This window comes from Acinonyx jubatus, chromosome B2, assembly GCF_027475565.1.
Source record: "Acinonyx jubatus isolate Ajub_Pintada_27869175 chromosome B2, VMU_Ajub_asm_v1.0, whole genome shotgun sequence".
In the NCBI taxonomy this organism is placed as follows: Eukaryota; Metazoa; Chordata; class Mammalia; order Carnivora; family Felidae; genus Acinonyx; species Acinonyx jubatus.
In genome coordinates this window covers 10,185,690-10,200,331 of record NC_069385.1, presented here as the reverse complement: position 1 = coordinate 10,200,331, position 14,642 = coordinate 10,185,690, and the positions used below count along the sequence as shown (strand labels likewise).

General features: G+C 48.3%; 1 protein-coding gene across 2 annotated transcripts in view; it reads left to right on the top strand.

The window, feature by feature from the left end:
- Positions 1 to 14,642, top strand: part of ZDHHC14 (zinc finger DHHC-type palmitoyltransferase 14) — a 290,130-nt gene that overhangs the window by 234,484 nt on the left and 41,004 nt on the right. For both annotated transcript variants that reach the window (XM_053222042.1, XM_053222041.1), the window contains exon 4: positions 14,261 to 14,398. In XM_053222042.1, the coding sequence (XP_053078017.1) occupies positions 14,261 to 14,398 (138 nt within the window). The remainder of the gene's footprint in view (positions 1 to 14,260; positions 14,399 to 14,642) is intronic.

Sequence of the window (14,642 nt, the reverse complement as noted above, 5' to 3'; positions counted from 1 at the left end):
CCTGGAGCCTGCTTCGGATTCTCTGTCTCTCTCTCTCTCTCTCTCTCTCTCTCTGCCCCTCCCCTGCTCACACTCTCTCTTTCTCTCAAAAATAAATAAACATTAAATGTATATACAAATTGGTGCTTTCCTGCTGGTGGTTAATAGGAAGGAGGCCAAAATCCTTAACCTGGTCTGCAAGATGTGTGCCCTGCCCACCTCTTCAGCTCCGGGCTCGGCCCCCCTCTCCTGTTCTCCATTCCTGGAACAAGCCACAGTCCCCTCTGTTAACTCCTGCCCACCTTTCAGGAGGACCCGTGGAGTGGTTTCTCAGGGACACCGCCCCCCCCCCCCCCCAGGCTGTCTGAGCTCTGGCTTCACCCGCCCAGGCTGTTATGATACACTGAGGGCTTATTTGGAGTGAGAGCTGTGTCTGTATTTCTCTTCCTGTATTCTCAGCAACCAGCACCGGGCCTGGCATGCAGCTGCTCAGTTAATATGTGCTGGTGGAGGGAGCAAAGGAAGGGAGGGAGGGAAAGAGAAAAAAAAAACCAAGTGAGTATTCCTCTACCTTCCTTTCCCCACTTTACCTTTCTCTCTTAAAAAAAAAAAAAAGTATATTGTTTTTTCGGTTCTATGACTAGGTTAGTGCTCTCAACTGGAACAAAAAAGTTTCCTTTCCCCAATCTAAACTAAATAAAACTCACAGCCCCACCCTCAAACCCTCAAAGTTCCAGCAGTACAAATGAAAATTTTCAGACTCCAGGAGAAATGGTAAAAAAAAAAAAAAAGAAAGAAAGAAAGAAAGAAAGAAAGAAAGAAAGAAAGAAAGAAATTAAATACAAGGGTGATGGGGAATCGGTAACCCTGATGGAGCTCTAGGAGGCTGTCAATGACATGACTGAGAATGTATTCAGGCCTCTTGCAAATATGACGTGTACATAGATTTATTCACTGGGAAAGTGTTTGAGAGCCTGTCATGTGCCCACTACAAATTTGAATAAAGCAGTCATTGCCTTAGAACGTTTTTCTTCCCTGCAACTCACAGTAAGAAATGCATATACCCTGGTGCCCAATGTACACAAATATATACAATGTATACAAATGCCCAGATATGGTTTCATGAGATGCCTATTTTCTCTTCCTCGTCTTTTTTAAAAAATATGAATGCTCGTCACAACCAATTTCAGGACCCGCTATTTACTCACAGCCCTTAGCTTGGAAAACCCTGAATAAAACACGGGCCCTTCCCCGTAAGTAAAGCAGCTCCCTTTCGGCGTGAGCGCTCAGCGGCGGTGCGGTTGTGCAGGCTGAGCGGAGAGCCAGCCTCCACCCGGATTGGGGTTTCAGGGCGTGTAATACGGCACATATAGCCGGCCAGTCAGCAGGTGGGAACCTGCCTGCCCGCCTTCTTAGAACAACTCAACCTGAAAATTAGTTGTTTGAAATTAGTTCCTTCATTTTCAGCAAAGTAAACCACAGGTCAGCCGTTCTGAGCCCCTCCCCCACGGGGGGGGGGTTCTGAGAACAGGCTTCAGGAAGCTGTATGTAAACTGCTGTGTGTGTGAAGCAGGGGGTGGGGGGGGAGCACAGTTTTCTTCAGATTTTCAAAGCATTTGGGAATAAAAAAGCTCAGGAACCACTGCCATAGGGGTCAAAAACCCAAGTTTCTGATATTCACGGGAATCAGTGGATGAGAGGGTGGAATCTTAGATTTTGCTTCATCCCTCTCGTCCCGCTTCCCTCGATAACCTCATTTTTTAAAGGATTTTAGCTTTTTCTTTTTTAAATGCGTATTTATTTTTGAGAGAGGGAGTATGTGCGCAAGCAGGGATGGGCATAGAGAGAGAATCCCACGCAGGCTCTACGCGGTCAGCACAGAGCCCGACACAGGGCTTGATCTCGGGAACTGTCAGCTCATGACCTGAGCCAAAATCAAGAGTCGGATGTTGAACCCACTGAGCCACCCAGGCACCTCACTCCTCTCACACCTTCTTCAGCAGCAGCAGGAACCCTCCCCCGGCGGCCCAGCCACTGGATCTGAGCTGGGTAGCTCCACCAAGTGTCGGCCAGGAGGGTTTTTGTACCTGCCCAGAGGCCTTCCCCGTGGAGTGGGATGTTAGCCCCCTGTAAGTCTAACAGTTAGTCACCACATCCTCGCTGTACTTTGGTCTTAGACGCCCTTTGTAAATCCTTTCAGACAATCCACCAGAATTTCTAGCCATGAATCTGCCTCGATCAGAAAATCACTTTCCCAGACCATAAACCTATGGCAGTTAACAAGTCTGGCTTCGTCGGTGTGCAGGACCCAAGGTTGATTTTATGCTCTGCTGTCTCTGTCTTAAAATTCTTATACATTTTTTTATAAGATGCCCTATACTTTGATTTTGCAGGGGGCCCCACAAATTATGCAGCCAATCCTGACCATTAGCTAGAACCTCTGGCCTGTTCTTTTGAGTGCCTTGGTTTAAAAAAAAGTAATTGACGATCCACTGGCTAAACCAGAGTGACTCAGGCAAGTGCTAGGCGTGCTTGTGCTGAACAACAACAGCAGCTAGAAGACAAGGTACTATATTTAGCGTCTAAGAAGTCTGCTGATCGGATTTGTGGGGGGAGGGGTGTTTATGTAGTACTTGTGGTCTCAAGGCCACCAGTATATCCTGCGGCTAACCTGGGTCCATAAGAGGGCCAGTTCTTATAAATTATTTATAGTCTCTACTGCTGAAGCCTGCCAGCCAGCACCTCCTAACTTTCTGTAGAGTAGACAACAACTGACTTCCATTCTTGAAACTTTTATTTAGCCGTACGATTTTAGAATTTGAGTTGGACAGAACCTTTTGCAGCATACCCAGCCGCTGGGGCCCACGAACTTGCCTAGGTGACATTGCAAAACAGGCCTTTAAGATTAGCATGGCAGGTCCTCTCACCTAGGAATCCCGCGTGCTTTCAGTACGCTCTCCTTTTATAACGGCGCAATGCCACACATACTGGGAACTTGGGACTGCTTGGAATAATTACAGGGAACATTTATTAGTGATTATAAATCTGTGTGTGTGGGGGTGTGTGTGTGTGGTTGTAAGCAGTGGGCCATTTTAGAAGATGGAATATAAGGGGGAAACAATATATCAGACAAATAGAGGTCTATCTACTCCAGTTGAAAGGGAAGAGGAGGTGAATGATGGGGGAGGGGCACCCCAGCGCCAGCCCCCAAGGAGCTCAATTTGGAAACGCATCACTTCTGTGTCACATGGAGGCCACACCCAACAAAGAAAGGGAGGCCCCAGCAGCAGGAGCCGCATGGGGAATGTAAGCAAAGGGCTCATGTGATCTTACTTGCTTTGGGCGGTCCTTCTAGCAACAATCTGGAGGGGGATACACTGACCGGGCACTCTGGGAAGATTTTACAGTGGTTCACAGAAGAGCTGATAAGGGCGTGTACCCTGCAATGGCCTGCAGAGACAGGGAGCAGAAGCTTAGGAAAGACAGCAGGTGGGGTGCCTGGGTGGCTCAGTCAGTTAAGTGTCTGACTTCAGCTCAGGTCATGATCTCGTGGTTCGTGGGTGCAAGCCCCGCATCAGGCTCTCTGCTGTCAGCTCAGAGCCTGGAGCCTATTGTCTTCTCTCTCTACCCCTCCCCTGCTTGCATGCACGCGCGCGCTCTCTCTCTCTCTCTCTCTCCCCCTCTCAAAAATAAATAAATAAATAAACAAACAAACAAACAAACTTTAAAAAAGAAAAGAAAAGACAGCAGGAATACAGTTATCAATCCTATTGACCAGCTGGATATGAGAGATGTGTACAAAGGACAGAAACGAGCTCATTCTCTACCATGGGCAACTAGATGCTTGGGGTGCCATTTGCACAGACAAGGCAGGTAGTGAGCAGAGACAAAGCAGGTACAGTGAGCATTCTTTACAGGGGAGCGTAAAGAATGTAGCTTTGGACCCGATGGAGGTGAGGTGTCTACGAGACAGGTAGGAATGCCTAGGAGGCAGGTGGAAAGGCAGCCAAGTGCTCGGTTGAGGAGAATGTATCAGTGAGAAGAGTAAAGGCCCCAGGGTGGAGCTTGGGACGAGTGACCCTGAGATATTGCCTCGTGCTCAACGGGAATGACTCTTGTTACCTCCTCCCAACTGTACCCTCCCAAACCTGGATGTCTGCAACTGGCCATCAGACTGTGAACCAGAGGGGCAAAGGGATTGTGGAATGTCGGACACATTGTGGAATGTGTCCTGAAATGCCAGTCACACAAGCCGCTGGAGAAGCAGATACTTGAGGGGGCTGAACACCTGTGCAGAGTGGGAATTTTGGAAACCCTTACAGAGGACTTCTGAGCCTCAGACAGCTTTTCTGCCCACCTGACTCTGGCTTTGCTTCTGTTCTGTTGTCCCAAAAGAACTGGATTGAGCCACCAGAGCCCCTGCCTCTGAGAGTTGCTGGGCAGAGAGGGCACCCGAGGGTCTTCTGGCCAGGGCACAACTTTTAGAAATGGGAAACTGAGGACAGTTATGAATATCATGAATATGAATATCAGTCGCACAGACTGAAGAAGGATCAGAGGAGGAACACTGGCCCCTCCCGCTTTCCTGTCTCACATCTGTCCACATCACCTTGTGACACCCATCTGTCCATGTCACCTGGTAACACACAGGTATGAGCCGTAGCCGTGAGACACGGTGTGAATACAGTTGTATTATCAGATGAGATGTGAAAGCACCTTCAAATGTATAAAGCACAGTCTGTATTTTTTTATCACTTCCTTGTGCTGGTCTTTGTTGTAACGCTCCTTGTAATGAAGTTGGGTCTACCGTTTCAACTTCAGAGAAATGAAATGTCTCAGAAGTTTTGCAAAGAGGTTTCATTCCAGATCATTTTTTTTTAATTACTACTTTGGACACATCAGAGTTTTCTTTTTAAGGGAATCATCATCCATCCCATTGAGTCATTGCATCCTGCTCATTGACACAGCTCTGTGCCTTAGGTGATGCAGAGTCTTTCGTACAAGATCACAGAAGCGTGTTTACTTTGGAAGAGCGTGCCCATTGGGAACACCAGTTTCCAACTGTGTATATACAGAGTCAAATTAAAAGGTTTTGAAGAGGCTTAGAATTAATTGTCAGCTCTACGTATGTAACGTACTCATGAGCTAACTCCGTTCTGAAACCTTCATTTTGGGGATAAATTGACTAAGGCTTCAAAAACGATTATAATGGAACATGAAAGCACATGGGACTCAAGAGTGTGGAAGACTTGGGGAAAACAGTGACTAGATATCAGAAGGGGCTCTTGACCCAGGCCCAGCATGGAATAGCCAGGAGACCTAGCCATTCTGTGGCTCCGACCTTCACGGTCCTCACTCATTCCTGCCTGCTGCCTATCTCCCACTGCGAATGTGAACAAGGACTGGCGACCAGAAAGCCCTCAAATGGTTAAGCCATTCTGATGTAAGGTGGGGTTGATACTGATTTCAAGGCCTGGAATTTCTAGAGAAGAACGGAGATGTTTAGGGGGGGTGTCAGTTGATAGTACGGGCTTGTAGAAGATCATTTGATATTCCGTGGAGGATTCAGGGGAACCCCCATGCAGAGTTTCCGGCCCTGCAGACCCATAGACAGTGAGGCCGGGGCTGAGAGGGGCCTGGCTGGGCTTGGGGGGGTGGCATGCCAGGAAAGGAGGCTCCCTGCGCATTCCGGCACTCGCTTACCCTGCAGTTCATTTCAGAGTTTTCAGGACACAGCAGGGACCACTAATGTCTCGAGACTGTGTTCTTGAGGACGTACAAATTTGAGCTTACGTTACTGAATGTAACTTACTGTTACAGAATGATCCAGAGCCCTTTCCAGGAGGCTGAAAGAGCTCAATAGCAGGGCTGTCGTTCCTGAGTCTTCTGAGGGCAGAGATGCTGGGACACCCAGAGCAGGGAAGGAAATGGATTCCCCTGCATTGGGACTGGCATTTCCTAGGATGTCCCTCCAGGACCCAAAACTTAGGGAATTGTAGGATTTCTTTCCCTCTACCTCATAAGGGCAGATTCACTTTTTTTTGAGAGAGAGAGAGAGAGAGAGAGAGAGAGAGAGGGGATCAGAGAGAAAGAGAGAGAATCTCAAGCAGGCTCCGTGTCCAGCACAGAGCCCGGATGTGGAACTTGATGTCACAATTGTGAGATCGTGACCTAAGCAGAGATCAAGAGTCGAACACTCAACCAACTGAGCCACCCAGGTGCCCCTGGGCTGATTCACGTTGTAAAGTCATCATATTTCTATTAACTTCCTTACGTCTCCTTTCAAAAACAAAGTCTTCTCCCACCTTCTCCCCCACTTTATTTAGCAACTATTTCTATTTGCTTCTCTGGGAGGAACTTTTTCCCCCTCTTCCCAAGTTTCATTGTCCTGTGTGTCTCTAACCAGCAGGTCTCCTCACGGCACAGCCTCCCCCAAAGGCTGGCTTCTCCCCTGCATGCCCTCCCATCCTCCTAGAAGCAGAAAATTCCCCCAGCATTGGAAACCGATGTTAAAAACCGGAGTTAAACTGATAACAACTTAAGGAAATGGAAATGGGTACAATCTGCCATCTGAGGAGCCGAAGGCACCTTAGCTGTCCATTGTCAATCCCCTCCCTTGATGCCCACAAAAACTCAGCGCTGTGCCAGATAGTGGTGAAGCCAGAGCAGCGGTGGGAGGTGCAGGTGAGACCTTGGCAGGGACGCTTTGGATTCCACATCACTGCCCAAGGTTATGTTAACCTGCATTGTAAACATTGTAACAACTCTACATTCCCTAGTTGGTTTTACGTAAAAAGTTTTCATTTTTGAACAAATGGAGCTAAACCCTGTAGACTCTTAATTTATAGGACATTGGCAAGGGCTCAAGACTGGAAAAATCCACGCGGTACTAATAAAACACAGAGTCGTGTTGCATTTTATTTTACAGCTCAAAGGGGTCTCGGGGCTTATCGAATTCCACTTTTTACATGTGAGGAAACTGAGTCCCCGTGCAGAAGTGATATATTAATAACTTTAAGGCCGCAGAAGTAGTTAATATGATATCACAGATAGAATTCATTTTCAGAAAAGGAGGTAAGAGGAGTTGGGAGGAGATAGGAAACCTTCCCTGATACATCCCTTTGCCCCAAATAACCCCCAAGCGCCACAGTGTCCATGAATGTGTCAAATCTGTATGTCTCACAAGGAGTTCCTGCTTCTTCTGATTTTCACTTTGCTGCGAATGAGGTCATCCTTGCAGAGGTTGGGGTACTTCCTTCTGATTGAGGATAGGCCTCTCCAGACATGAGCTAGGTGTCCTCTGCATGGTTCAGGATGCCCTGAACCAGGAGAGAGCCATCAGGCTCACCGACACAAGTGCCAGTCCTGGGTGGCAGCGTTCCATTCTTATTCCCATTCCTGTGATTGGCGCGCGGGGGGGGGGGGGGGTGTCAGGTGCCCACGTGTGCTGCTCTAAGAGGGAGGGGTCGGGTCCTCAGGCCCACCCAGCCCAGCCGGCAGAGCAGGAGACAGTAACAGGTGGTGGGTAAGGGTTCAGATGAACACCTGGATTCCAAGGCCAACTTCTCATCTGCACCTTCTCATCTGTAAAATGGGCATAAGAACATCAACCTTACCAGGTGGTCTGAGAAATAAATGACATAATTCCCTGCAAGGACTCACTGAGGGTGGATAAAAGTGAGAGGAGGAGGAGGTGGAGTGAGCGTGCCAGGCTGCTTTCCAGAAACCTAACCAGGCCTTGGACACACATATTTTAACTCGGATCTTACCAAAAGTTTAGAACAGCATGAATTATTTAGTGTCTAAGAATCACTTGGGAGCCATAAAGGCCGGGTTACAATACGTGCTGCTCTACCTCGGCATTCCTCATTTTAAAAAAGAAACAAAAGAGGGGCGCCTGGGTGGCTCAGTCAGTTAAGCGTCCGACTTCAGCTCAGGTCACGATCTCATGGTCCGTGAGTTCGAGCCCCGCGTTGGGCTCTGGGCTGATGGCTCGGAGCCTGCTTCCGATTCTGTGTCTCCCTCTCTCTCTGCCCCTCCCCTGTTTCATGCTCTGTCTCTCTCTGTCTCAAAAATAAATAAACTTAAAAAAAAAAAAATCTGCTGAGGATTCAACTCAATTAAAAAAAAAAAAAAAGAAACAAAAGATACCTCATAGGGCAAGATTTGTCCAATTGGGGAAGTTAAAAAAAAAAAAAAAGCGCTGGGCTAAAAGGAAAAATAATTTTCCATTCCGTACCTTTAACAACACTTACTTTAGATGCAGTAACCTCTACAATTAAAAAAAAAAAAAGAAACAAAAGATACTTCATAGGGCAAGATTTGTCCAATTGGGGAAGTTAAAAAAAAAAAAAAAGCGCTGGGTTGAAAGGAAAAATAATTTTCCATTCCGTACCTTTAACAACACTTACTTTAGATGCAGTAACCTCTACATGAGAAGTTTTTAATTTCAATTGCATAGTTACATCTATATTTTCACACGATTCTCGAGACACTGCTGGAGAAGGAAGTTAGGATTGTTACTTCCCTTCTCCTGACCAAGCTGAGATGTGGCCCACCTAGAGCCCAGGACCACTGTCTGGAGAATGCAGACGTTTTGGGTCCGCTGCTGCCTGGCCTGAGGGTATGATTTTTCTCTACCTCTGGGTCCCGTTCTTGAGGGCCTATATGAGAGCCTGACTTTTAGGAGATTTTAAATTCTTAATGTTTCAAGCATTGTATTCCTTTCTCTGGCAACCTTCAAACACAGCTTTGGCAAATATTTTTTCTTTAATATTTCAGCAGACTTTTCTGTCCTGGTACAATTTTAATGCTTCTATTTTCCTTCTTTTAAGGGTCTTTTTCATACTCCATTTCTCCCCCAAATCTTCCTCTGGTCGGGGCTGAGGCATAGTCTCTGCTCAGAATCTGGGGCCCCTGATGGGTAGTCCCTCACTTTGCGTGGTGATTCCCTGGTCTATAAGGTGTGGGCATAGCTCCTGGTTGTCCAGGACAGATGACAGACGATGAAATAATAAAATACACAATCATGTAACAGGCAGTCAGCAAATGGTACCTTTAATCATCATTAATAATATTATTGTTGGGGTGCCTGGGTGGCTCAATCAGTTGAGCGTCCGACTCTTGATTTCGGCTCAGGTCATGATTCCAGGGTCGTGAGATTGAGCCCCTCGTTGGGCTCCTCGCTGAGTGTGGAGCCTGCTTGAGATTCTGTCTCTCTTCCTCTACCACTCTCCCCTGCTCTCTCTGTTTAAAATTGATAATCATAATCATAATATTGTCATTATTATTTTGACTTTGGGGTTAACAAAATAAGACTTTTCTAAAGTGTGCCCCCACTGGCCATTTTCATGGAACCTTCTTTCCCCACTTAGATCTCAGGGCAGGTGACTTTTTGAAGTCGGCTTGCATCCCAAACATAGCATCTGGGTCCCCCTGTGGCATCCTGTGGAGCTTTTCACAAAACCACCTCTGCCTCCCACTGGTAGTGTAGAGGCCACTTCTTGCCATGAGCTGATGGACACTAAGAAGTATCCAGCGGGTGCTTTTAACCTCTGGTCAACAGCTTCCAACCCTCAGCCTTCTCTGAACTCATTCAAATTTCACAGACCCTGCCTTTTCCTCTGGTTGGCTCCCCAGCGATCTTCTCCTTGACCAGCATTTTCAGTGTCCGTTCCTGGCCACCAGGAGCAGCGACTACCCAGAAACCTACCAAAAGCGATGAAAGGCATCTCTTCCTTGGCTTGGTGCATGTTTGTTGAGTGTCTGCCAGGCAATTCGGCTGGCCAGAAATTGTCTCTTACCGCAAGGCTCACCAGGGGAAGGAGGGGAGGACAGATCCACACAGGGTGCTGTGGTGCTAACAGGGCCGTGGGCAGGGCGCGCCTGCTGGCTACTCGGATCTCCAGTTACTTTACAGAACCTTCCAGGTTTATCAGCACCCCGCCCTGCCCCTGTGTTCCATTCCCCACCCCTGCAGCTGTTCCTGTGTGCGGCAAGATTGAGCACAGACCCACAACAGCATAGCATAGCCCAGGGAATAGCTCCTAGTGCTTTTTAAAGGAACTCTCCAGAAATGTAGCAGTGTAGAGGCCACTCCCTTCTGGCTGGGTCCGGACCTCAGAATCAAGGGATGTGGCAGAAAGTCCAAGGCGTTTTTTTTTTAAAGACTCTCCCACAGCACCCCCCACTCCACCGCCAGTACATAGGACACCCGTTTAGTTTTTCCACGTGGAAAATCCACGAGCTGACCTCTAATGATAGTCGTTCAAAATGTCTCCGATGTTGCAGATTCTTGCAAGTAGCTTTCCAGCTGTTGGGTCCCCCTCTCCTCCTCCAGATGTTCTCCCTCTCGGCCAATTACTGCTTCATCCAGGTCCCCGGGAGCACGTCGTGCGCAGCTGTGGCCACTTCCTCTTGTCCCATCTCAGCCTGTCCCCAACTCTCGTCTGCTCTTCTCCCCTGGAAACTGAGTAACAGAAGCCTCCCCACTCGGAACACCCCCACACCCCCGCTGAGCTCCTTCCACTCTGAGCTAGGGCGAGTGCGCTCAGAGCAGAGCCACGCGGGCTGGGGTGACACCTCTTGTCCTGCTGTTATCCTTGATCCCTAAAGAGAGACTGTGCGCTTGCCAACATCGGTGAGAGAACAGATTGAGTTAGACATTCAGTTGGGTTTTCTCTGTTAGGGGTTCATTCCCGGAGTCTGAGGGGTATCTGGAGGCTGAAAACAAAGCAACCCATCAGATAAGATGAGGAATGCCTTGAAGCCATGGGGTGGTGGTGGTGTTTTCCTTCCTAGCACTCGACGTGGTGCTGGGCGCAGGGAAAATACTCAAGAAAGGCAGCGTGCATTTCGGAGCCAGGATCCTGGAGGCAGATAGAGCAGGGCTTCTTCCCAGCCTTGGTACTCGTGAACTGTGTGACATTGGGCAACATGCTTGCTGGCTTGGATGTCCTTCTGGCGGTATGAGGGCTTATTCAGTCATTTGACAAATATTCATCAAAGGCTTAGAGTAGTGTTGGCAAACATGAACAAAAAATAGATGACTTTGGATAAACGTGGGGGTAGAGCTGACAGGACCTGTCGAAGGCAGTGCATGGCCATTTTGGTTGGCATTTGAACGTTGGGAGAAAGAGAATTCACAGTGGTAGAGAATCCACAGAGGAGAGGAGAGGCCCAAGCTGAGCCCAGGGTGCAGCCCACCTCCAGAAGTCAGGCAGAGAGTGAAACTGAGCAAGGGGATGGGAGGAGGGCATGGCGGAGAGCATGGCGGCCATTGGACAGAGATGCCCACTGAGTCTTGGAGGCTCATTTACTGCCGTGTATTCAACACACACCAAGAAGGACGTGGAAAACGTTCAATAAAAGAATTTCACAGGGAGCCTACATTTCAGTGGGATTTTTGTTAGCCTAGAAAGTTTTCAGTAGGACAAGTTTCCAAGTGGAAACTGCTTCCAGCTCAAGACTGCCAGGCCACCAGGCATTCACACCATTCCTGAGACATGACTGGTTTTGCAAGAAGCCTCCCAGACCCCATGAGCAAGGGTCTCATGCACACCATCTACCGTGTTCACTTCTCCAGTGGGTCTGCCTCCCTCAGCCGCTAGTAAACTTTCTAAGCGAAAAACAAAACAGCCGCCCGCCCCCACAGCCATGGTCGACAGTGGGTGGCCAAGACCCTTGTACTTCGACGGGGGTGTCCACAGTGTTAGTGACACCTCCCAAGCCTTAGTGTCTTCTGCACTGACAGGCGACTTTCGCTTGAGTGAAGAGGCTGAATCCACATATTTTGGATTTGGAGATCAGCTTTCGTAGCGGGGGTCAGAGATTCTGACCTAACATGTGCTCCTGTGGCCCCAAGCCTCCAATTCTCATTCCCATTTTCTGTGCTCATGGATAAAGAAGAGGCTTCTTGAAATGGCACAAAGTCCTGGGAAAATCTCACTGGTTCAGATTTGTTTTCTCTCTTTTTGCCCTTCTTTGTGTAGACGTCTCCGGTACAGCCCGCATAGACCAGTGACTTGGGAAAACTCTTGTTTTTACACGAGAGTTCACTTTTCCAGCTGTGTGGTTTGGCAACACGTGTCATCACATGATGTGGTCCAGCAACAGGCATTACTTACCTCACGTGCCAGCCTCTGGTGACAGGCCATCGGGCTGTCACCAGACCAGTGAGGCCTGAAATTTCTCTTCGGGTCCCCTGCTCAGACTGGCTGTTTGTCGTTCGCACCACTTGCAGACAAGCATGACGCTTAGGGCCCCTCTGCCACCACTGTCCCCAGGTGTCCTTGCACCCTTCTCAAGAAGCAAGCTTGTAGGGAACATAAAATAGAAGATGAGTGATTTGTGACAGGTGACCAGAAAGAAAGGCAACACCACCTTGCCTGACTTTGGTCGGTTTACTTACATGGTCACACCTGATGTGCGCCTCTCTGTGTGTGTTTTTAAAACGTTAAGCGTCTGACTTCGGCTCAGGTCGTGTGGGTTTGTGGGTTTGAGCCCTGCATCGGGCTCTGTGCCTACAGCTCAGATTCTGTGCTTTGCGTTCTGTGTCTCCCCCCTCTCTCTGCCCCTCCCCCCTCAAAAAAAATGGATCCACGTTAAAATAAACAAATAAATAAATAAATAAAACACACATAGGGATTTAAAATATGAAAACTGAATAGAAGTTAAGCTTGGGAAAGACGCCGTGTAAAAAGCTAACTCATCCCCCCTGGTGTTTTCGGCCCCCCTGGCAGCAGGCGGTCAGATCAGGGTGTGTTAGGAGGGCACTCTGGATAGTCCTTTGGACGGAAAACCATCCGAGGCGTAGAGAAAAGAGAAGCACTTGGCCATTACTTGCAGGGGGAAGGACGAGTCACAACCTCATTTCAGACGTTGTGTGAAATTCCCGAGGTGAGAAGATGCGTGTCTGTACGTAGGGAACCGGGGGTGACGGTGCGGAAGCGCCCAGTCCCAGCACTTGGGCACTTGTGGGGTGCCCTCGGGTTCTAGCTCTACTGATTCTGAGCTGTGTGGCCCCACACGAGCAGCCTTCCCTCTCTCTAGGCCTCCGTTGGCTCCCCTGTAAATTAGGGCAGCATCATTTTCCTCCTAAAATGGCTCAAGGCCAGAGGTATCAAGGTATGTGACTTCTCATAACAAACCTCAAAACACTGTGTGCTTTGTAGAAAGGCTTTCCCAGACATTACTTAACCCCACAAGGACTCTATGAAAGCATCTCCGTTTCACAGGTAACTTAGCCGAGAACTGTGGGCTGAAAGACACAGTGTCTTACCTTGCACGTGAAGACCACGGTTTTTAAAATACCAATTTTCCTGCAACTATTGAAAGAGTGGAGGCATTTCCTTGGGAGGCCGTTGTCATGGGAGGAGAGAACAAGAGACAATCCCTCTGTCCTGGGACAGGCTCCCTGGACAGGGACCTCCGTCTACAGCCGCTGACGAGAGACGTGTCACTCAGTACCACACGTGCGTGCCCACACGCAAGCACGCACGCAAACACGTGACGAGAAAGGTGCTCACTCGGTCCCATGCACAGACACACACGTGTGCACGCACACACATGTGCACGAGCGAGGGGCCGAGCCCAGGCCCTGCCCAGCCCAGCACTTAACAACCATCCTGAGGGAAGACTGTTCTGTGAACCTAAAAAGCCCGTTGGTACAAAACAGGGAAATCGTCCCTTTTCTAATTGTCACGAGAACTTGAGCGCCTGTTTCTTCAAGTTGTTGTGTGAGAAGGATGCATGTTCCTTGTGCTTTCAAACCAGCGAAGTTCCGTTGAAAGAATGATTCTGTGCTTCAACTGTCTGCATGTTAAGCATTTCTCTGAGCAGTGGATTTGGAAATGCACAGTGTGGTAGGGTTTTGAACAACACAGGCTGGAACTCCGTGGGGCTGCTTATACGTGGGTATTTCCCCATAAACACAGCACAGCACCGTGAATGTATTTTCTTTTCCTTCTGATTTTCTGTATGAAATTTTCTTTCCGCTAGCTCACTTTATTGTACGAATACAGCATATAGTACATAGAACGTATAAAATATGTGTTAATCAACTGTGTAGGTGATCGTTAAGGCTTCCAGTCGACCGTGGGCTATTACAGTTAAGTTTCTGGGGGGTCAGAGTTAGATGGGGTTTTCGGCCGTGTGCCCCCACACCGTTCAAGGACGAACTGCGTCGTCAGAGTATTGGGTAGCAGGGAGAGTTTCCGTCAAGTAAAAAGACATTTTATTAACTGATTTCCGTTTTGTTTTTTTTTTCTGCCTCTCATTTCAGAACGGTTTGATCACCACTGTCCCTGGGTAGGCAACTGTGTGGGGAAAAGAAACTACAGATTTTTTTATATGTTTATTTTATCTCTGTCTTTTCTGACAGTCTTTATACTTGCATTCGTTATCACCCACGTCATTCTTCGTAAGTATGCTGGCGAAATCAGATTACGTATGTAACCATTTGCCTGACTTTGGTTTTCGGATTTAATTTTGATTTAATATTTTGATCATTTCGGGCTTTCTCTTTCTTCTCTTTCCCCTCTTCCTGGACCTCTCCTCACTTCCAGCTGCCCCCTTTTGTGTTTCTCCCCTTTCTCCTCCCCTGCCCTCCCCTCCCTTCCTCCTCCCCTGTCACCCCTCCCTCCCTGTCACCCTCCTTGGCCTCC